General features: G+C 42.2%; 5 protein-coding genes across 5 annotated transcripts; 2 read left to right on the top strand and 3 right to left on the bottom strand.

Annotated features, from left to right (window-relative positions):
- Positions 1–961: 961 nt before the first annotated feature.
- BKA55DRAFT_519755 (glycoside hydrolase superfamily) lies at positions 962–2,036 on the top strand (the record flags this gene model as incomplete). Its single annotated transcript, XM_046188364.1, has 2 exons — positions 962–1,540; positions 1,623–2,036. The coding sequence occupies 2 exons, from the start codon at positions 962–964 to the stop codon at positions 2,034–2,036; spliced, it is 993 nt and encodes a 330-aa protein (XP_046045688.1).
- A 2,297-nt stretch (positions 2,037–4,333) lies between these two features.
- BKA55DRAFT_519041 (uncharacterized protein) lies at positions 4,334–4,498 on the bottom strand (the record flags this gene model as incomplete). The annotated part of the gene is made up of 1 exon (XM_046188312.1): positions 4,334–4,498. A coding segment is annotated over one exon (165 nt), but the record flags the coding sequence as incomplete, so codon positions are not given.
- A 135-nt stretch (positions 4,499–4,633) lies between these two features.
- BKA55DRAFT_576713 (Spherulation-specific family 4) lies at positions 4,634–5,759 on the bottom strand. The gene has a single exon (XM_046193504.1). The coding sequence runs from the start codon at positions 5,732–5,734 to the stop codon at positions 4,943–4,945; it is 792 nt and encodes a 263-aa protein (XP_046045686.1). The 5' UTR covers positions 5,735–5,759; the 3' UTR covers positions 4,634–4,942.
- A 285-nt stretch (positions 5,760–6,044) lies between these two features.
- Positions 6,045–7,648, bottom strand: BKA55DRAFT_576712 (uncharacterized protein). Its single transcript, XM_046193503.1, has one exon. The coding sequence runs from the start codon at positions 7,463–7,465 to the stop codon at positions 6,161–6,163; it is 1,305 nt and encodes a 434-aa protein (XP_046045685.1). The 5' UTR covers positions 7,466–7,648; the 3' UTR covers positions 6,045–6,160.
- Positions 7,649–8,661: 1,013 nt separating this feature from the next.
- On the top strand, positions 8,662–17,634 carry BKA55DRAFT_706140 (uncharacterized protein). The gene is made up of 4 exons (XM_046200682.1): positions 8,662–9,129; positions 9,184–10,006; positions 10,067–16,494; positions 16,552–17,634. Exons 1-4 carry the CDS (start codon positions 8,900–8,902, stop codon positions 17,597–17,599), a joined length of 8,529 nt encoding a protein of 2,842 aa, XP_046045684.1. The 5' UTR covers positions 8,662–8,899; the 3' UTR covers positions 17,600–17,634.
- Positions 17,635–23,562: the final 5,928 nt, after the last annotated feature.

Raw genomic sequence — 23,562 nt, 5'->3', positions numbered from 1 at the left:
ACTCAATAGTCAAACTGTTGTAGGTCAAAAACGGACAAGTCAAATAACCGTCAGGAGGGGGCTTATACCAAAATGGCCACGGATTAGATATTAAAGCCATAGCTCACCGGTGGTGGCGGTTTTGACTAGGCAACTATGATTGAACAGTGACGAGGCTCTCTTTCAATTAAAAGATGATCCAAACTTCGTTATGATCTGGTTCCCACCGGTCAAATCAGATAATTCCCACGCTAATAGCCGCCTATGCACTAAAGATGCGCATGCTTGTTCTTAGTCTTGGCACGCAGGTGAAGCGTCCACAGCAGACGCCAACGTCTCCTATCCATGCGTGGCAGTGCATTGCGGGAGCATAAGCCGTGCGCAGAGCCTACGCCGAAACTCGACACTTAAAGTCGTCCGGGTGGTCTCATCTCAAAGCGGCCCCTGCGTTAGGCGCGGGACATAGCGATGGCGAGCACTTTGGTGTACCCTCAACACGGATCTTTTCCAGATTAGCGGCTTGTAAGTGGCGTTCGACTAGGCGAGGCAGCAGCAAGGATTAATAACTTTCATATCTAAACCTTATTTTATTACGCTAGAAAGAAATCACAATTACATCAATGAATAGTTCTAGATCACTCTTTTCCTTAGCGTCTTACTTTCTCAACCCTCTCGATCTATTATTAATCTAATAACACGTTTTGCACCCTAAGCAACTCCCTTTGATAGTTAGTTAGTGGGGTTGCTAAACAGATGCAACGTGTCGGGCTATTATGTCCGGTGGCCCGTCGCTCTCTAATTGTATCGTAAACATGCATTATTAATAGTACCTCGGGGTTTTCCAGTTCAATGTTTGACAACCGCTTGCAATGCGATAGGAAGTAGTACCAAAGGCTCCCAATCCTTTACTGCCGCTTTTCTGCTTCCGAAGTTGTTTCTCATTCCCCGTCCTGTACAAAGCAGTGGTTTTTCTTTCCGAACCATGGCCGCTGCACAGCTTCCTTTTGGCAAACGCCTCGCTGCCAAGACCTCTTGGCCGATGTGGAAAATTCTCCCTCTCGTCGGGCTTTTCCTCATCATTACAATTCCTCTTGGGGCAGTTTTAGGCGTCGTCTATTCCCGCAAGAATCATGGGTCAGAAAAGCATGATCTTGCCCCGAACAAAAGACACAACAAAACAGAAATCTGGCAACCTAAGGTCGGGGAATCTTGGCAGATTGTGCTTCTCGATCCTATTGCGATTGATGATGAGGGCAAAGTCGAGCCTAATGTAACAATCTACGATGTAGATCTCTTCGACAATGATGCCAACACTTTCAAAGCTTTGCACAAGACTGGCAAGAAGGTCATATGCTACTTCAGTGCCGGGACCTATGAGAACTGGAGAGACGATAAGGACCAGTTTGAAGAAGCTCACTTGGGAAAAGAGCTTGAGGGTTGGTCTGGTGAACGTTGGATCGATGTTCGCAACAGAAAGGTGCGCGACATCATGAAGAGACGCATCGAGTATGCTGCAAAGAAGGGCTGTGATGCTATTGATCCCGATAACGTCGATGGTTTTGTAAGTTGGCCCTCATCTCACCGGTTGTGCAGTCGGTAGACGATCTAGGTATGTGATGCGTTGCTAACTGATGCATGTTAAGCAAAACGACAATGGTCTTGGCCTTACTCAAAACGATGCTGTTGATTTTGTCAAATTCCTGTCCAAGGCAGCCGCCGACTATAATATGTCTACAGGTCTGAAAAACGCTGGGGATATTATCCCTGGCGTTCTTGACGTCGTGCACTTTTCAGTCAACGAACAGTGCATCGAGTATTCAGAGTGCGAGACATTTGCGGCCTTTATAAAAAACGGGAAACCCGTGTTCAACATAGAGTATCCCGCAGGAGCTTCCGACAGGGTTCTAGACTCAAGGGTTAATGCGATATGTGGCAATTCGAGCAACGCCACGGGCACCGAGGACTTCAGTACGGTTATTAAAAAGATGAATCTCGACGGTTGGGTGCGATATTGTGACGAGAGGTCATACACAACCGATCTGAAAAAGTCTAATTGAAAAGGTCTCATGTAATTTTCTTGTGTACTTTTTTCATAGAAAAACTGCTATTCACGGGTCGTTAGTAACGCGGGGGGATAATAACAACAAAAGCAATATAAACATAACGTGGTTGATAAGCTTGCGTGACATACAAATATGCGTGACAGTATACTGTATAACTAGAAATAACCTACCTTAGAGTACTTTTAAAGCTTAAATAAAATAGCTAAAAGTTTGTAAAAAAAAATACTTTTTATAATAGTATAACTAACTGTATTAAATAGTATTTTTTAAACATTTTTAGCTATTTTAGTTTATATAGGAACCTTAAAATATAGTGTATTTTACAGTGTAAATAAACTTTAAAGTTTATAGCTATATAAAGATATTTTAAAAATATAAGAAAATTAATATGGCATATTTTAAGACTTAAATATAAGCTCTTAAATTTATAGCTATTTTAGGCTAAATTTGGCTTTTTGATGGATTTCTAAAAAACCACATTTAAGGTGGAAATACAAGTGTCACGCATACTTGTCTGTCACGCAAGCTTATCAACCACGTTAATTTCTTAACGTTAATATAGTTATGGAAATATTATTACATGTGTTCATAACCTAAGAGTATTCTAAAGTATCGTGTTTCTCAAACATGTATTTCTCTCAATACTTAGTAGACACAAATATTGTTATATTAAGAAGAATACGATTCGGTAGGCCTATAATAATATATTAAATTAACGTATATGATAAGCGAATGCACCAGAGAAGCAAGTGCACCACTATACTGTGCAGCTAAAAGTAGCTTACCCTAGAGTATTTAAAGCTTAAATAAAATAGCTAAAAATCTAAAAGAAATATTATTTATAATAGTATAGTTTTTCTTAGTAAATTATGATTTTTTTTTAGATTTATAGGTATTTTATTTTATATAAAAAACCTTAAAATACAGTTTATTTTATAGTATAATTATACCTTCTCTTATAACTTTATAAAGATTTTAATTATATTTCTTATATAATAACTATAAGAAGATATAATAGTAAAATATATTTTATTAAGCTTTTAGCTATTCTAGGCCTGGCCTGAATATTATATAGATTTTTAAAAATTAGCTTTAAAGGTAAAAAGTAGGATAGTGCATTTGCTTGTCTGGTGCATTCGCTTATTATACACGCTACCTTATAAGCACCTTATCCTATTATAAATAAAAGAAGCTATAAAAATTAAGTAATAATCTTAATCCTCGTTATTGAAAATATTCATATCTGATATAAGAGATAAGTTACCCTATAACAAAAAGCAACACCATTATTATAAGGCTAACTCAAACTCTCTCCTGTAAAAAAACTTTCCTTGGCACCCGCTGTTAGCGTTTTGCTAGGGTAAAGAATTTTTGCAGGCCAAAATGGCAGCAAAAGCAACTGTGGGGCTAACGGGACCCTAACAGCTGCTGGAAGAAAGGGATTCAGAGAGTTGACCTTTCTTCGTGAAGAGTGTCTTCAACGACACTGAGCTTCGCGAGCTCTTGATATCGTCCCCGGGCGCTATTTCATTTGTGGTATTTGCGGCTTCTTTTTACCTCCACTTTTTCGGCTTCGCGAGCCTGCGAAATTCTGGGCTCTGCGCCCCTTGATTCCCGTACGATCGACCTCAGCAGCCTCGGCTGCCCAGACAACATTTGCGGCATCCTGCTGCTTGATATTTAGGGCCATTACACCCTCACCTTCACCTTCGCCTGCAGTTTAGCGCTGCCTCGGCCGACCACTGCCGCTTTGGCTGCCCGAGCAACCCCAGCAGCCCTCAGCTGCTCGACTTTCTAGGCCCTTTAGTGCCCCGACCTCGACGCACGAGCCCCACATGGCTCGCTGCCCTTTTTGCAGCTCGGAAACATAACCGATCTCTGCAGTCACATACTGCCCAGAGACCCTCTTCTTCTTTACAGCCCCGGCTGCTGCCCGGAACACAACCGGGCTTCAATAATTTGTCTCACTGGTTAAGACCACTTGACAAAACCGCTAGGTCAAAACGGTACAGAGCTTACCTAGAGACCGTAGAACGAGGCGACTACCTTATCCACAGAGCAGCGTTCTGGCCGCCTTAGGTTTTTCTCCTGCGAGGGTTTTCCCCAAGGATGCACGGTTTAGGTCGCAGCTACCGGCAATCTGAGAGGACATAGACTTCCTACCTTAGGGTATGGAAAGCTACTTGATCTATCTATGCAAGAGAATTCTAGGCTAGAGAGGGATCTGTTCCCGCTGACGGGATGCCCTCTCGAAAGTAAAGCGCCATTATGCCGATAATATGCTGGATGAACTAGATAGAATAGCAGTTACATGGAACTTTGCCAGAACTACCTGCTTTAACGTCTAAGATAATATGCTTGAAACTACCGTAGGGCTGGCTACGAGTAGGAAAGTGCCACTTGGGGGAAAGGACCTGCGAAGCTCTCCATTGATGCGAGTGGACATTACAGGTGTTCTAGGTGGAGTCGGATGCGACAGCAATTATAGATAGTTTAGCTCAGCACGTCCTGTGCTCCCTTAGGAGACATTTCGGGGCCGATGCCCCCCCGGACGAAAAATATACATAGATACATATATATATTATAAGGCCGACTACGGCGGTCAACCTCGCGATAGGAAGGGACTTTAACAAGTACATCAAGTTAACCAAATCAAGCGCCTTCTTTGAAAGGATTTGCACTTATTACTAGACGAGGCAGATTAGAAATACATTTGCGCCTTGTCCTTTCCATCTATGTTCATTTCTCTTCCATTTCTTTATTTCTCTTTTTATTCCTCTAGCTCGGCCACCTTATATAATTACAATAACACCCTCTTCCCAGTCGTACTAAAGCCTGACTAATACAGTGGCTACTGCTATAATTCCTATACCTAGTTGTCCTGCTAATAGGTAATAGGCTTAACAGGACATACCTTTCCCGCCTATCTCCGCAGCCACCGTGGCCCACATGACTGGCCACTTACTGAAGCCACCACCAACTTGCTCCGTTAAATGGAGACCCCCAAAACCCAGTAAACGTATCTCAGTAGTGAGCCGGGCCGCATCATCAAGACTTTCCGTTAAGGAGTGGACGATTGCAACAGCTTTAGACCTCAATTCTAGGGACACCTGAGCGATAGACTTCTGAATTTCTGGACTTCTCCAATGAAACTCAGACTGTTCAAAGACCACCACCAAATCGGGGTCTACAAAGTAGCCTGGGTCAACGACAACGCCCGGATTGTAAACAATCAAACTTGAGCGATCAGACGTCTGTTGCCATTTCTTTCTCGTGTATCTGGCAATAGCGGACATGTATGGAAGTAATGTCGGATCCGATGGGGTTTCGTCGACGAAAATACCCTCTAGCCGTAAGTCGTGATTCCAGCCATGATAGACATCAATGTCTCGAAAGACGGCATCAAGGCTCCGATGGCCATAGCTGCAGTGAATATAGCCGATTGGTCGTATATTAGGAACGGACCTCAGCCTCTGCAGAACTGCTGCGTAACTTGGGTCCGGGAGCGCGTCCGTGCCAGGCCCATTGCAGGGGTTTATGATTGCGATAAATTGAACGTGGGGCATTGAGCACGCAATGTCAAAAAGCGGCTGCCAAGCGTTTCCCAGAGGATAAATATAGAGAGGTACGAGAACAAATGGCTGACCTGGGACATGGCCATAACGTGGTGTTGTGATTTTGGTTGTGGTCATGGCTCCGCTATGGTGAGAAGTGGCCCTTGCAGGTCAAACATCGAGTCGTCTTGGGATGACGGACGCTATATAATTTTCCTAACGCACGGGCAGTAGCCTAGGCGCTTGGGCGATATGGCATCAAGGACGCGGACCCAGTAGGCCAGTAGTGTATAAAGCTAGATCTAACCCCAGGTCTGAGTTGATGTCATTGTGAATGCTACGAAACCCAAGATCATAGTTTAGTACAAGATAATTTTACTTTATACTTTAAATAGATCAAAAAGGAAATCCACAATAAAGAAATAACTAAAAGACATAAAAACGATATTATTACATTAGCTCCCTTCTTTTCCTACCCAAACCCACACTTGAAGTTTAAACTCTTGATGTTTGATTAGTCAGCCCATAGCAAATGGACGATGTGGCTGTATTAGCGCCTCATATTCAATTCATATCGCCAACTTGGGGTGCTCGATCCACTTGCGCTTTTGAAATAAAGTTCCAAAGGTCAGCGGCGCATTGCGAGATGCTCTCGGTGGCAGACCAGCCGAGCTCCTTAACCGACCGCCCGTTAGCTGCGACACACGAGCCGACGTCGCCATCTCGGCGTGGAGCCAGTCGCACTGGGATTTGCTGGCGCGATGCTTGTTCTAGGCTGGCCACTGCTTCCTGGACAGTGGTGCCATTACCTGTGCCTAGGTTGAAGCTGCGGAACGGCGTGTTAATGTCGGCGCTGAGGGCTGCAATATGGCCACGAGCCAGATCCGAGACATGAATAAAGTCGCGCACCGCAGTGCCGTCCCTTGTATCCCAGTCGGTGCCGAAAATTTCCAGCTCCTTTCGCTCACCCGTAAGTACTCGGGTGATCATGGGAAACAGGTTGCTGGGCACACCCCTAGCCTCCTCTCCAAGGAGACCGGATCGGTCACATCCGATAGGGTTAAAATATCGTAAGGCAACAATGCGCCAATCAGGATCCGATAGAGCCATATCTGCTAAAATGGCCTCGCAGAAGTACTTGGATCTAGCATAGGGACTGAGGAGCCCTTGAACCATAGGCATCCTAACCTGTTCTTTGCCGTTCTCGTCCATGTACATCTCAGGATGGTGAATCAGATCTTCCTCGTGGAGCGGGTGCCCCTCATCTGCCTTGGTACCATACACAGTTGCAGACGAGGAGAAGACGAAAGTGCGGATGTTGTGCTTGCCAAGAAGGTCAATGAGTTCCACAAGGCCACACACGTTGTTGCGATAGTATTGGGCAGGCTTCAAGATGGACTCGCTGACGGACTTGTACGCAGCGAAATGGATAACTCCCGTAATCTTGGACCTGTGCGTCAGGACGGGAGAGCCGTGGGGAGAGCTTGAAGGGACTGTGATCAAGTCCGAGTATGACTCGAGCAAAAATCTCAGCGACTTGCTGCGGTAGTCAAGCTTATGGAAGTGCAGGATAGGCATGCAGCGCTGACTTTCATGGCAGAACTTCTCAGCAACCTTCCTTACGCGAGTGAAGACGCTGTGGAAGCTGTTGCTTAAGTCATCGACAATGATAACGTTGTGACCGGCCTTGAGGAGCTCCAAGGAGGTGTGCGATCCAATGTATCCGAGGCCACCTATGACTAGGATAAAGGTGGCAGTTGAAGTCGACGACTCCTGGTGACCGGCAAAGCCATCGCCGAAATCAGGCTCCGGGGTCGTAAGAATGGAAAAAAAGGAAAGTGATTCTGATGGGGAAGACGAAGACAACATCCTCAAGTGTAATCGGATAGAATCCGTGTTGTGATTGGTGATTGAATTGCTTGGATACTTTTGAGTGACAGTTTAAGGCTCCTGGGGCAGGATACTGATGAAATGAACAGATATGAAATGATAGACTAAGCGAGAGATTTCAGCTGCTCAACAAAGTCTTCGAGATTTCTGTGCCAAGACTTGAACTTTTCGAGTGGGCGAACTCCTGAATTTCAAGACTTGCTGCTAGGACGCATCTCATGTTGGAATAATGCATAGCGCCATCACGATGAAGAAAATTGCGAGTCCAGAAACCCCAACAGTCTGCTCAAAGATCAACGGTGATGACTTCAGTTTAGCATCACAAGTCAATGACCCTCACTGTACGCTCGGATATCTAATCTAAGCTAACTCATACGCAGTCCGTTGGTAAATCGTGGAATTGGGTAGCTTCGCTAGTAAATGAGGCTTCACAAGCACTCATAGTCTGAATACTTGATGCCAGAACGTTTTGGAAATTAGTTGGTATCTTTGAAGATAGTACTTCCTCAGCCATTGAGATTGCAGATGGGGCCATTTTGGCAAATGCTGTATGTCCCGCCGTCTTCTTTCGGAGTTCCGGGCCATCGAAGCCCACGCCCTCAGTCTGCTGCCTCACCACTAGCCTACCATGAGGATGGAACTGTGTCTGTTCGTATGCCCATGCGGCAATTTTCATGGGTCTGTATGTGTAATGTGCTATACTAGTCTATCGTTGGATGTAACATCTCACGATTCCAGATTCAACTGTGCTTGGACCGTCGCTAGTTGCTGCAGCTCAGACGGCAAAACCAGGACTGGTATATGCATGGTCTGTGCGTGTCTAGGCAACTAGCCGGGGGGGTTATGTAGGTGCTGTTGTTATGGCTTAGCCTGTCCATGGTTTTAGCGTCACGCTGAAACTCACTACTGATGGTTCTCTCCCAACCACAGAAACACTTAATCTCCGAGCTCTGTTCCTGCTACAATGATGGGGACGTTGAGGCCCCAATGCCTGCTGTTTAGGTTTTCCCCGAAATGAACGGACGTTTTTGTCCGAGAAGATGCGCATATCTATGCCTGTGACTTCATTGGCCTGAAATAACCAACGGAGGGGCTTAAGAGTGTAGTATCGTGTTAAGAAATTCTGCTTCTCCGCACTCAATTCTTTTCTAAAAAGTATCATATCCTTTTCGCCCCATACATCCGATATTTAACGTTGGCATGCATTCTTTTTTCTCAGCTCGGTTGTTTCCCACCTGTTTCATGGATATTTCTAGAAACACTTTCATTTAAGCACATTGTTTTCTTGACCTTAATTGCAGTTTCCAGCCATGTGCTAACGCCAGTGAAACTTTGCTTTCATTGCTCCAGTCTCTCTGGCTGTAGGAGCTGATTCTTCGTCCCTTCGTTTTACTTCCTTTTCTTTGTTCCGAAATGGCTTCCTTCTTTCAGCCTGGGTCATTGAATCCTACCTTTGATGACTGCAGTAACTCTAGGTTTAAAGTGTACTGCAACAGCATCCTTCCGGAAAATCAGAGATTCGTCCATACGTTCCAGTTGGTGAACATCTCACTTGCTCTCAGCTCCTTCTTGGTACCTGTCTTATTCTACTTCACGTATTACATCATCACGTTTCTGTTGAAGGATGGTCTCAAGTCACTGTGGTAAGTCGATGGTGCGCTCAGTGCTATCTATCGGTGCTGGCTAACAGCTTTCAGGACCTCAAAGGAGAAAATTGACAAGACAGATGGCTCGAGAGATGACAGCAGGCCAGCGTTACATATGTTCCGCTCTAACAAATCATTCACCTTCCTATCAGAACTCGATGTCCAGTCGTCCAATGGCTCATATCGGGAATACGATCTGGTGGTGCTGCCCCTCTATATGGGAGGAAGTGTCAGAGGTGAGCCTGGTGACTCACACTCATCCATATGCACCGTGGAACACGTCGCCTCCAAGATGAGTCTAGCGAATATTGACATTGATGCTTTTGGTCCGGACGCTCTCGAAGACTCACACATCGAGGAAACGATCGATTTTCTCCTCAACATTCATCTTCGCAATGAGCTGGCCGGATTTGCGCTTCAATACTCTATTCCCAAGAAGCCCGGACAGGTAAATTATTTGTTGGAACGACTTTATTCCTTGAATATTCCCGTGCTTCTCTCATGCCAACATGATTCCGAAGCGCTGGATTCCATTAGTCTTACACACGCTTCGGGATTGATAATTGAGAATGCGTGCATCCTTCCAAACGGGGAGCGTCGCGACTATTTCAAGGCGAAGCGACTCCGTCAGATTGTGGCCAGAGTCGGCACGGAGCGGGAACAGAGAGCTGACTTTTTCCTTGGCTTCTTTGACAAATGGGACCGAAAACCCCATCCATCCGTAGTTCGTCGGGCAGCAAAGCTGGCTGAACACTTTGGCGCAGTGATTGAGCATGGACCAAAGGATACGAGTGTGTTGCTGAAGGTCACAAACAGCTGCGCAACTCAGACGCTCAGTGGTTTCGAGTACCTGCGTCGACCAGAAATTATTGAGGTATGAAGGTCCAACCCTTTCCCAGGTTGATAAGAATGACATAGCTAATACCCTGGGCAGCTTCAAAAGTCTTGGACATCTGAGGCCAGGAAGGTTTGGATTCCCAACGGATCGTCTGATAGCAAAATCGCACAGTTGCCTTTGGAAGACCTGGATACATTGATTACTCGTGCTTCGGAGCTTTTGAAACACAATCAATTGGCTCCCGAACTCGAGTTGATACGTACTCAAACGGTCAAACTTTACTCATCACCCGAGTACGTCCATCGCGCACCTCCTCGGGCAAGCTTTTGGGATTCCTCCCACGATGGCAAGAAATTGTCAGCCCTGGGATGCTTTCCAGTGACCTCAGAGCCCAGGGCACAACATTATCGGGCCGTTGTGGAGACTCAAGTCCATCTCAGAAAGCTGAACATGCTGCATGCCGTCGAAGGAAACGAAGAGGAGATATTGCTGAAGACTTGGTCAACTCTAGCCAAGCGTGAAAAATGTGACAGGGCCGTTCACGACCTCGTTTCATTGGCCAAATCTCGCCAAGTCCGCATTTATAAGGGTCTGGATACTGGATTTGGCCTTGCGGACGGCGATGCTCACTTTTGGGGTGTTTCTCACGAGCGCAATGAAGCCCAGGAGCGATGTGTTGATATATACATTTCACAAAAGGCTCCCAATGATGCTGCTGCCATTTTTCACACCTGGCTGGCGCATCAAGGAACTCCCCGAGAACAACGATTCGAGCAAGAATTGGAGCTGGAACTAGCTGACAGACCCAATGGCGGCTCGAGCGTGCCATTGAGTATCCGAACGGCGATAGAAAGAGCGACATACGCCGAAATCCTTGGCTTGGTTCAAAAGTTGCGCGTGTCTCGCCTCAATCACCCGATTGGGGATGGTATCAAGAGCCTCTGCCATTCTATTCTGATCAACGAGACCTCCAAAGCATCATGGAAACAAACATGTGCTCAAAGAGTGCTAGATGGCTCTTCAAGCATAAAAGATATCCTCCGTATGAGGTTGGAGCATTACGTGCGACAGGGTGCAACAGAGCTGCCATCTTTGGACAACTTGGTGACTCTCCATGATCTCACCAACGAAGCCGTTGAAGATGCTCTTTTCTTTGGTGAACGGAAAACCCTCCGCTCACTGACCTCTGTTCTCTTGTCAGCTTATGATCCATCCAATCCATCCAACGATTGCGGTTATGTCGACATCAATGCGGAGCTGTTCGCTCTCATTTTCTTTAGCGTTCTCAGAAGGGCTGCATTCGAAGATGTCTACATGGAGTCGACAGATCGCTGCCCACTCTTTGCCTCACAGCCCGACCAAGCCGCCGTTTTCTGTGAGCTCTGGGCCCTTGGCTCGCAATGTGAGGTGTACTTTGGTCTGCTCCCTCGGGACCTTGGCAATATTGTCTACAACAAGTACCGCACCTTTCTCGAAAGTTCCCCTCCAACTTCAGAGGACCGCAACGGTAACGAAATTATGACCATGTACTCCAAGACCGACGCGACCCCTGCTCCTAAGGATAGCAATGATTCTGCATCTACCTCCGAGAAGCTTACCCGTCATGAGACCGTTCAGCTCTGGAGAAAGAGACTTGCCGAAGCTGGTGCCATGTCCATCTTCTGCGTCCCGGCTATTGTGGACATCATCCTGCTTACCTTTGTTGGGCGAGGTTTGTTTATGACTGCCTTCATGGACCCGGAACATCTCGAGGCTGCTGGCTATGCGTTGCTCCTCTCACTTCTGTTAACAGCTGGAGTCACGGGCTGGGTTGGCAGTACGGGAAACTACTATGCCGCACACTATGCGTACGAGAATATGGTATACTTTCACGTCCAAAGACTCTCTGGCGGCTTCATCCTTACTCTAGTCGTCGGCTTTGCCGGTCTTATTCTTTTTTCCCTCCGCTTCTCAGTCGCCACTGGCTTCGTTTTCGTGGCATTTCTTGTTTGCATTACCACCTACTTTAACCTCTTGGGTGTTATGAGTGCCATGCATCAACACGAGAGCCCAATCCGATCTGGTCGCAATATTCTTTTGAAGGTCATGCCGATACTGCTGATTTCGCCCATCGTCTCTACCTTTGTCAACGGCTATGACATGGTAATCTACCTTCCTGTCATGTATACCTTTCTGTTCGTGACATTATATAGATTTCGAAGACTTTGTCACGAGTGGATCAGCTGGATGGACCGCATCCCAAAGTTTACACACAATGATATCGTTAAGTGGTATCAAGCTCAGGAAGTCCCAGAGTTCCGTGATGACGAGGAGAAGGGTGAGAAGAAAGACGAGGCTGCTATGGCACAGGAAGCATTCACCATCGCTCTTGTTTCTCACCAGAGGCGAACCAGGGAAGCTCGAGTCTCCGGTGTCTTGGCCGATCCCCTGGTGTCTCGTGTGGCAGAAGGAATGCCGTACATCGACTGGCTGTTGAAGAAGACAATGCCCACAGGGAACCGCCCTGATACCTTCAGTACTGCGTGGTTTACCTTGATCGCCGAGTCAACCAACCAGCAACGTCAACTATCGCGAGGTCTCAAGGATCACAACCCCTTTATCATATTCCGTCTCGCCCGCTTCGACATTGGACAGAATCTCGGGCTGTTCTTGGTTGCTCTCATGGATCGTTGGTTGATGATGGTGTGGAGCGCAGGAGGCCCATATCCCAGCATTTACACCGATCCTAGATCCCGTTACGGCCTGTGTCTCTGCATCGTGTACTTTTGCGTTGGCGCCATGTTGTTGGACTCGACGCTACATGAATACTGGGCGCTGAAAGATAACATATCTAAGGAGAAACTGCGTGATTTGGAGCATGCCCAGGAACTTGCGGCTAGGGCTGAGGCTTATCGCCGTGTCTGCATTTTCAAAGCTCTGACCGACATCATGGCCAAACTCTTCGTTACTTTTGGCATGGCTACTTTGATGCTCTACGTCTTTGTTGATACCTTGGAGACGACTCTTATTTATTACATGTATGTCCTGGGATACACATGTGCCATCGTATTCCAGTTCAACAGATGCTTCACCACAAACGTCAACGTCCATATTACCATCATTCTTTCCTCTGCCGCTATCGGGTTCATCGCTGGCTGCATCTTACATATTGTTCCCGCCACGGCGCAGTCCCTGTATACCGACGTTATCGCGCAAAACATAGCTTCGGTTTGCGGTGCCGCTGGAACGTCCCTTTGGATCTGGAAGGATTGGACAGCAGCCTCACGCTCGGAGTCCACTAGCAGCACTCGTCGAGATGAGTCTAGTGTCCTTGTTCAGCGGAGGCTTGGGGCGGAAGTTTGTCCACCTTTCAAGACTCCGAGCACTACGACGCTCAAAGCCTTGAGTGGCTCAACGGTCCGGCATAATGACGGGAATGTGACTTCCGATAAGGTCTTGGAGCTATTGCACCACAGCCTTGAAACCCAGCATGGAGTTGCCACCGATGTCCCTTGGTCTCTTGAGCTTCTTCAAACCACTTTGGAAATGTGGTTGAGTCAATCAGTCGTCGTCAAAATCGCCAGCCGCGAGGAATTTGTACGAGCAAGCTTGTCAGATGTTACCTCCTTCAGCCGGAAAGAAGACAATGTCCTTCAGGTGACGATTGGCTTAATAGGAGAAGCTGAAGTCGCTAGTCCCGCCTGGCACAGTTTCCTGATGGCAGTGATTGGCGAATGTCTGCTGTACCACGTAGCACGTTCGCAACTGAAAGCCTCCCATGCCAAAGCGATCCAAGCTGAGCACTTGCTTCATAAGACGGGGGTTTTATCAAAGCGCATCGATATGGAACTTGCCCTGGGAGATGTACAACATACGACACGACTCGTCCTCAAGACAGAAGCAGAGCTGATGAGACACCTCTGCCTGGACGTCAACGTCAACTGTGAGTGGGAGAGGACCCCTCAGGTTGTTCGTGAAGCCATTGTTCATCGCATTTCTGGTGATGATGTTGCTGTGTCCCCCGAGATGACGCAGTGGGCATTAGCGGGTGGCGTCGACCTGGAGACATCGGACTTTCACATCAACCTCACTCTTCAGGTGTTTCAGAAGTGCCAAGAAAGACTAGGCCAAATTCCAATCTTACCGAATCAGGGGCTTGGAGTTGTACCGGAATGCCCAGCTGAGTTGAGGCCTATCAATATCGTTGGCAAACCAGAGCCCTCAGGAATGCTCCAGGGTTTCTGGAATGTACTGCTGGTAATCCCACTGCAGTTTGTGAAATGGGTTGCTATCATCTCCAGTGGGGGCTCCAACATAGAGCGAGAGCTTGCTTATTGTCTCGGAAATGCACCCTTGAAAGATGGCGCCATCCGGATCATCCTTTTCATCTGGAACATTTGCCGAGCCATGAAGAACATGTGGCTTTATTGGGTATTGATCTATCATCGACCCTCCCTTGTGGGCCTCATGCGTATTGCCCAAAAAGGCGCACGACGCAAAATTCAGAACAACTCTATCATCGTCGAGATGCCCCGGAAGGCTATCACTGGATTTGCCTCGATCAATGACAACGGGACAATGACGCTGAGAATATATTCCGGGACACTTCAAGAGCAACTAGCTGATGATGCACCGCTTTCCATTGACACCTACGACGATCAAGTCCGCCTCAAAGTCAGAGAGAATAAGAATGGTAGTATTTCCACGTACGAGTATGATGAGAATATTTTTTCTCGTTGGCCACTCACCAAAATGGTTTCTGAAAAGGACTTTTGCAGCGTTGGCTACTATGATGAGCGTGGCAGAGTAGTACGTGGAACTGTCAAACATCAGGACATAGTGTTTGCTTTCCACTTCCACTACAAGTCAGACATGAAGGACAGTTGCGATGTTCTACGAGCCGATTTCACGCTAGCCAACTCAGATTCCGACAACATGTTATCCGTATTTTGGGGAACCCCTGTCGACCCTGAGGACTACAGCTGGGTTCCGTCTCAGAAGGTGGGACGCATTGTCAGGAAGGTCGACAGCAAAATATATACAAGCATCTACGAGCACCTGCATCGACGTGATCCGATCATCACGACCTTTCTGGATGACGGTGATGGCCTTAGGACAGCCCTGGTCAAAGCTCCTGAGGTGTTTCCCCAGGAGTCTATCTTCCTGAAGTATCCAAAGGATGTGTCGTTCGATTATGATGATCTCCTCATATACCATGAGACAAATCAGATACGACAGATGCAGCAGCATGCTATTAGGACTCGGAACGTTCTCTCGTCTCTTAACCCGGTTTCATGGATTGGGTTTTGGAACCGACGCAGGTACAGACGCGTACCGACCTGGCACATCCGCACTGCGCTGTGGAACAACTGGCTTAAGAGTGGCAAACTCGATGCTGTTACCGCCTGCTGGATAGATGAGCTCGTTCTTCGTGAGGAGCGTCTACTTCGCAAGTACTGGCATGCGAGGGATCGTGGCCGCCTGGACGACGCTCGCCGAGCTTTGGATGAAAACATCCATCAAATTGTATCAGCTATTGATATTGAGACAGATGTGTCTGAGCTCTGTTTGCTTAGACTCAAGACTTCAGATCTCTACGCCATGGGCCTTAGCAATGACGCTACACCGATTACAGCCCGCCCTCAAGACTGTTTCAAGGACACAGAGGATCGCGTTTCAATCATATTTAATGACATTGGTTGCTGGCCAGTAGCACCTGGGGGTGTTTCCAACTGCCGACGTGATCTGGTTAATGGGCATAGTACAATCCGCAACCACGTCCTCGCGGAGTGTGCCAACGACTACGGCGTCCCGCGTTTCCAGATTGAGAAGAATGTACAATCGCTCAAGCTGTTACCACTCTGGGGCATTGACGGCGGCACAGCAAATCATGGTGTCATTGATAACCTCCTCGAGTCTCAGGTTGATGAGAAGATAGCTAACACTCAAGTCCAACGGGATATTATCGATACCTTTCTGCCGCTCCTCACAGAATTTGTTAAAGGAGCTCGCACAAAACATCTCTCCCGCGCCGACCTTATCAAGTACGGCAACGTTATTCTATCCATGGCCAAGTACTATGAATATAAGGATTATTCTTCCACCTGGACATCACTGCATCTCGAGGAAGGGTGGGTGGCGGCTTGGCTGAAGGAGTATGACGACCCTAATATCGCCAGCCCATCCCAGTGCTTCGAAATCGAGCGACCCAGTATCCCTGATTTCCGCGATGCTCTCGGTATCTTTCGCGCTTACTTCTTCATTTTCGCGGTTCAGGTGCCTGATGAGTGTCCTCGTGCGTTCCAAAGCACTCATCATGGTATAAGTAGTCTCTTTGGCCTAATACTCAAATATCGCCGTGGCGCTCACTTCAGCATCTGGGACCATGCCATCCTTTGGCGAGAGACCTGCCTGAATATCAGCCCTGCTCAATGTGAGCTCCCCGTTGCAGTGCAGTCGATGCTACTTGCTGGTGTTGGTCTTGCTACACGCCTCGCTTATTTTCATGCCGATGTGATTTCGCCCTGTGCGTCACTTTTCAACCCGTAAGTATTATTCCCACGAGCAGAGATGATCCTGGTATCACTAACTCAGTATTCTAGTATGTGGGAAATTGAAATTGGTACAGACAAAGGTACCGTTGGTAATCGAAACATGTTTAGTCGCAAGATCGACCCAATCGTCAACGGCATCAGCAACATGGAGTCCTTCACTCCTGTCGATAAAATCCGCACTTACAAGCCCACTGTTGTCATGCTGTCCAACGTACAGGTAATCAAGGGCGTCAAGGTGGCCGCCCAGGCCGCTGAAATCATAATCAACCGCTTTGGCTTTACCGACTACCAGCTGGTCATATATGGCGCAAAGGACCGCCAGCCAGCCTACGCGCTGGAGATGGAGAAGTTCATCGTGGATAACAACCTTTCGGACAAGGTTATCCTAGCGGGATTTGGCGACCCAAAGGAAGTCTTGAAGGACGCGTGGCTGTTCATGAACTCGTCCATCTCTGAAGGTTTGCCGCTAGCCATTGGCGAGGCAGCTTTGGCCGGTGTTCCTATTGTCGCCACCGAGGTCGGCGCCACGGCTTTGGTTTTGACGGACCCGAAGAACCCCGAACAACAATATGGAGAGGTCGTACCTCCCAATGATCCTCTTGCCTTGGCCCGTGCCCAGATCAGTATGCTAAGTATGGTTGGACGGTGGAGTCAGTTTACAGATGAAGCTGGGAGCCAGAATAGTGTTCCCGAGTTGCCCGATGACATTACCCCTGAGGACGTTGACTGGCTCACTGAGCGTTTTTACAGCAAGAGCGAGTATCGCCGGACGCTCGGTATGATTTCTCGTCAGACCGTCCTACACAGCTTTCACGGCAGCCGATATCTACGGGAGCATGAACAAATGTATTGGATCCAGTGGCATCAGAGTGGGATGAGGGCAGAGGAGAGGCTCCGAGCCTTATCCCATCGACGCTTCAAATTTGGCAATCCACTACCACTCCGGTACACAGAGGACGATGCCAACATGGCAGTTGAGAACGTGAAGCCTGGGAGGAAACGGTCAAAATCAACTGCGCTTAAAGAAGCAGAGGATACTTTTGCGGCTGGAGTGAAAAACGGGTTTAGTCTTAGCATGCTTGTGACCCCTGTGTAGGGGACATGGTAAGCCTGTTCCAGCATGTATGACAGAAACGCACTGCGTTCCCTCAGATAGCGCTAATAGCATTGAAATATCTTAAATGCTAAAAGCGTCTTGTTTCCTTGTCAGTCATTGTAACAACAAACAGGACCTATTTTACTATTTTTTTTTATCGAAGGGCTTGGCTTGGCTTTACAACTGGAGGTTCTGGAGGACTAATAAACAATGAATTGTTGGTAACCCATACTCGTACGCAGCATATCTCAGTAATAGATGTAAAATTCGCTGAAACAACCTAAATAGTCACTTCTGCCGTTTAGGCCGACTAATAGAACTAGTCCAGGTAATCAAGCAGTTGAAATTTGGCAACAGCAGCATCAGAATAGTAATGGAAATATGAATATGTCGCGTACGACTTGCCCAGCCTAACGTGTTTGAGAAGCGAGCGCCGCACTACCCTATACACCTTAAATCCGGTTTTTAAAAAACTCTTTAAAAATCCAAACTAAGCCTAAAATAGCTATAATTTTAATAGCATATATATAAGTCTTAAAATAAGCTATTTTATCTTCTAAAGAAATCTAAGAAAATCCTATATAGCTATAAACTTTAAAACCTATATACACTATATAATATACTATATAATTAATCTTTTCTTTATAAAGGAATTTTTTTCAAAATCTAGGAAAAATATATAATATAGCTATTATTATACTATTACTAAAAATACTTTTTCTATGTTTTTAGCTATTTTATTTAAGGTTTTAATTACTATAGGGTAAGCTATTTTTAGCTATATAGTGCAGTGCGGCGTTTGCTTATTAAACATGTTAATGCAATAGTTGCAACAAAGTGAAGAAACATGGTTTTATTCGAGAGTGAGGGCCGTTTAAGTAAAGATGCCAGCGCTAGTACCTGAACTAGCAGAAGAGCTGAGGCTTTTTAAACCATTGTGAGTTAGTGCTCGTGGTAAGTTTCGATAGCCTTAAGCTGTTAGACATTACATATATTCGGTTCATTAATATAAATTGGTATATTCATGTTCTGTTCTGTTGAATTCTGCCCCTTAGAGGTTTTACTATTTCAGTTGCAATCTTAAAGTATCCCTGCTTGCACGTGAGACCCCAGCACCTGTTTAACAGTAAGTCGCTGAATTAGACACTTTAACATTATAGTACTAACATATATAATAAGCAACTAAGCCAGACAAGCGAGTGAGCCACTACATTTCTCACCTTAAAAGCCCTTTTTTAAACTTTTTATACAAGGTTAATTTAACTCTAAAATAGCTAAAAAATATAATATAATATATTTAACTACTACCCGTTGGCTCGAGCCGGGGGGGGCCACTAAGCAAGCTTAGTTGGGCACAACAGTCCGGGACAGTTATAAAAGGGTGGGACACTAGTTAGGTCTGATTTTTAGTGTATTTTGCGGCATTTTTAATATATCTTTATTCTGAAGGCGTTAAAAGAGGTGAAATTGCTATATCTATTAAAATAAAGCTTCTTATAATAATATATCTGCTATTAACTGTAATTATAAGAGGGAAATAGCTATAGCAGCGGCAAGCTTGCCTGCTAATTAAGAACGCCTTTTCTAGTAAATTAGGTACTTTCCTGTCCTTCCTAAGGCCTATAACTGGCTCCTATAGCAGATCTTTCTTTTTTAATAAGGGAAATAAGGGTATTATAAAATTAGGCTTAGTATTAAGCAGGGTATAGTATTAAGGGCACTAATAGAAGGGGGGACTTATAGTTAGGCAGGCAAGGCGGCAATAAGGGCATTATAACTTCCTCTTCTTCTAATAAATTAATAAGGCTATCCTTTTTATTAAAATCGGCATTAACTAGCAGTTATATAAGTTAAAAATTAATAGAGTTATTGCTATTAAGAAGGCCGGATAAATCTGCTACTAAGAGGGGCTTTACTGTAAAGCTAATATTATAAATAGCCTTGCAAGCTTCTAAGGCAAGCTAGGTATTAATTATAAAGGAATTTTCTTTCTTCTTTAGCTATAAGGATATCTCGGCTTATAAGGCATTAAGAAAAGTATATTTTATATCTCTTTTAATATATTTAAGCTACTATTTAAAGTATATTTTCTTTTTAATACCTTTAATAATAACCTCCTTCTTTTACTATTACTTAGCTTTTATCTCTTTTATTTATTAGATTATAAAAGATTATATATTTTAAAGCTAAGATCTCTGCTTAAACTTTACTTCTGTTTTAATAAATTTAGCCTATTATTTATAAAGCTCTTTTAAGCTTATATTATAAAAATAATTTCTTATTAGTTTTCTTTATTTTTTATACTTTTTTTAATAATATCTCTTTTTAATATATTCTTAATAATTAGTAATATATTTTTTTATAATATCTTTAAGTATAATAGCTTTACTAATAATCTTCTATATAGCTTTAAGTCCTTAATATATTAAGAAGTATAAAATATTATAATAGTAGTTATTAATATCTCTTATTATATTAAAGGCTATAAGGAAGTAATTTTCTATTAATAAAAGTAAAGATAATGCTAAATTAATAGCCTTATAAATCTTTAACTTCCTCTTTAGCAGATAACTAACTACTAGTGCCTTAGTTAGTAAGAAAATACCTGACTTTTTAAAGCCTATAATAATATAGGCAGTTATAAAGCCTTTTTTAAAGATTTTCTAATATTATAAGAAATAGTATATAAAAAGAGAGGTCTTTTAGAGAAGATATAAGTTACTAATATATACCTTAAAGGAGCCTGTAAAGTTATGTTAGTTAAATATTAAATTTCCCTTTTATAAAGCTTCTTATAGCCTTTTTTAATATATATTCTTTAACTACTAAAAAACACTTAGGTTTATTAGTTAAAGTATATATATTAAATAAGGAAGAAGGAAAGTAATAAGGATATTAAATTTTATATAATATTCTCTAAAGGTAAAGGAGCTATAACTAAAGAAGCTATTAATTATAAGTAACTATTATATAAGCTCTTTTTCTTCTTTTCCTTCTATACCTAAAGGTATATTATATAAAGTAATAGGGTTAAAGTTGCTTTTTAAGTGCTTATTATACCTAAACTACTATTTAAAATTTAGCTAATAATATTATATAATAGTAAATTTCTCTTAAGACTACTAGTTAAAGTGCTTTACTTACTTAAGTATTATCTCGGTATTAAAAAAAGCCATTTTTAACTATATAAAGCATATATTAGGATTACTATTAATATCTAATTACTTAATTATTAAAAAAGCTTTAAAGATAAGCTATAAAGAAGTAGTTACTTTTATAGCATTACCTATACTAATTATTATATAAGTCTCCCTATCTTTTAGTAAGAATACCTCTATTATAGTCTTCTTTTTAATATATATATTAAGGTATTATATATATTCTTATAGTATTCTAACTTTAATTCCGGCTTAATTAGCATTTTAATACTTTAAGGCACTAATTTTATATGTAGTAATAACTTTAGAAAGTTATTTAAACTACTGCTTTATCTCCTCTATGCCGGCTTCTTTATACTTATAATAAGCTACTTCTTTTAACTTTAAAATCAAGGTATTAAGCTCAGGATAATTATTATAAAAGCGCCTATACTATATCCATAAGACTGGCTAAGCATAAGGATTATAGTAACTTCTTATTATATTTACTATATCTTTAATCTTGCCTTTAGAGGCCAGAAGACCAGACTTTTATATTTAAATAATAAAGCATATAATAGCTTCTTCTTCTATATCTAAAAGGAGTTATAGCTAATTATTATTTAGCTTAAGAACTAGGCTAAAATCCTATTTTAGCTACTTTAAGCTACTTAATAATATATATAATAAATAACTTATTAGAGCCCTTATACTACTACTTAGCATTGCGTATTAAAAGATACTTTTTTATTAATTTAAAAGCATTATAAGAGAGGCCTTTTTAAAGTCACTAGCATAAAGAAATAACTGCTTAAGCTGCTCTAATATTTGCATTTAAAGGCATAATATACTTAGATACTAATACTCCTATTTTAGCTAACTGGCGCCTAGGATTTCTGTTGATTTTATATATAAAATCGAGGGAATTTGCAATAGCTGGCGGAGCGGGGTTGTCCTACCCTTTTGTGACTGTCCTGGACTTTTGTGCCTAATTAAGCTTGCTTAGTGGACCCCCCCCGGCTCGAGCCAACGGGTAGTTTATAATATTATCTCTTACTGTTATTATTATTACTTTTTAATATTTTTTTTAATTTATCTTCTTTTTAATATTAAGGTAAAAGCTTAAAAAATAAAAAATAATAATATAAGTAAATAGTTAAAATAAAAAATAAAAAAGTAAAGTTATTATAACCCTAGCAATTCCATTATATGCCCCCTATATTTTCCACTAATTATTACCCTCCTGCTAAAGAGCATTAGCACTAAGACTTTATAATTAAAGCTAATTTACTATAATTAGTACTAATTTATTAATATTATTACTAATTCTATAATAACCTTACTAATTACTATAAAGCAGCTTTAATATAAAAACTATATTTATTAATACTTTTATAAAACTTAGCTTATTAGTTATTAATAAAGTATTTATATATTATTAAGCCTAATATATATTACTTAATTAATAAGAAATATAATACTATATACTACTTAGTATTATACCTTATATAATATATATATATAAACCTAATATAAACTAGCTTACTTATTTAAAAAACCTAACTATTATATATTAATAGCTTTTATCTAAACTATATTATATAATACTAAGTAATACTAATATAATAATACTTATTACTTTTATATAGCTTTCTAACTTAATATAATAAATATAATTTTAAATAAGGAAACTAATCTATACTAGGTATATATTTATAAATTATATAAGGCATTTAAGCTAAGTAAGTTAGTTATTATATCTCTTAATAATTAAGTAATATATATTAAGGTTATTAATATAAAGAAGTTTTATTAATACCTAATAAGCTAAGTTTTATAAAGGTACTAATAAATATAGTTTATATACTAAAAGTAACCTTTTAGCTTAGTAAAGAATAATAATAATCTAGGGGTTAAATCTTTAGGGATTGCTAGTAATTTATAGTAATCTATCCTTAAAGCATTATAATCTAAGTAATCTAATAAAAGAGGATTATTACTAAGAGAAGTAATTTTATTATAATTAAAGGAAATTATAAGGGCTATATAATTTAGTTATATAGGTTATATTATAATATCTCCCCTCTATTAGGTCTTATCCTTAAGACCTATATATCTCCCTATTCTTATACTAGGCTTTAGTAAGTACTAACTCTCTTCCTTAATTATTTTTCTTAATATACCTTACTGTTACGACCCTAGCGGTTCCATTACGTATACCCTACATTTTCCACCAATTACTACATCTCCTGCTAAAGACAATTAGCGCTAAGACTTTATAATTAAAGCTAATCTGCTGCAATTAATACTAATCTGCCTAGATTACTACTAATCCCTTAATAACCTTATTAATTACTTAAGAATAATTCTAGTATATAGATTATATTTATTAGTACTTTTATAAAACTTAGCTTACTAGCTATTAATAAGACTTCTTTACCTTAATAAGCCTAACCTATACTATTAACTATTAAGAGATATAATACTTTACTATTACTTAGTATAATGCCTTATAACTCTGCTAATATAAAACCTAGTATAGATTAGTTTACTTATTTAGAAACCCTAACTGTTATATTAAGGTATTAATTATATCTCTTAGACTTAAATTATAATATTATTTAAGCAGCCTTAGGTTATAGCTATAAGTCTATATTATTTAAGTTAGCTATTAGATTTAGGTATTAAACCTATACTCTTACTTATTATTAGCTAAGTATATAAGAAAATAATATAGAAGTTATATAACATAAAATCTAAGGATTTATTAAATAGAAATGGATAAGGAGGAAGAGGATAATAAAGGCCTAGTTACTTGCTTTAATA

Source organism: Fusarium redolens (assembly GCF_020744475.1).
Source record: "Fusarium redolens strain MPI-CAGE-AT-0023 chromosome Unknown BKA55scaffold_14, whole genome shotgun sequence".
Classification (NCBI taxonomy): domain Eukaryota; kingdom Fungi; phylum Ascomycota; class Sordariomycetes; order Hypocreales; family Nectriaceae; genus Fusarium; species Fusarium redolens.
The sequence above is the reverse complement of the archived record's forward strand: the minus strand, read 5'-3'. Positions and strand labels throughout refer to the sequence as shown.

Excerpts from the sequence above, each read along its gene's own strand:
- BKA55DRAFT_576713 (XM_046193504.1), bottom strand. The coding sequence starts at position 5,734 with ATGACCACAACCAAAATCACAACACCACGTTATGGCCATGTCCCAGGT.
- BKA55DRAFT_576712 (XM_046193503.1), bottom strand. The coding sequence starts at position 7,465 with ATGTTGTCTTCGTCTTCCCCATCAGAATCACTTTCCTTTTTTTCCATT.
- BKA55DRAFT_706140 (XM_046200682.1), top strand. The coding sequence starts at position 8,900 with ATGGCTTCCTTCTTTCAGCCTGGGTCATTGAATCCTACCTTTGATGAC. Across the intron at positions 10,007-10,066 it reads GTCGACCAGAAATTATTGAG|CTTCAAAAGTCTTGGACATC; the intron begins GTATGAAGGTCC and ends TACCCTGGGCAG. Across the intron at positions 16,495-16,551 it reads TGTGCGTCACTTTTCAACCC|TATGTGGGAAATTGAAATTG; the intron begins GTAAGTATTATT and ends TCAGTATTCTAG.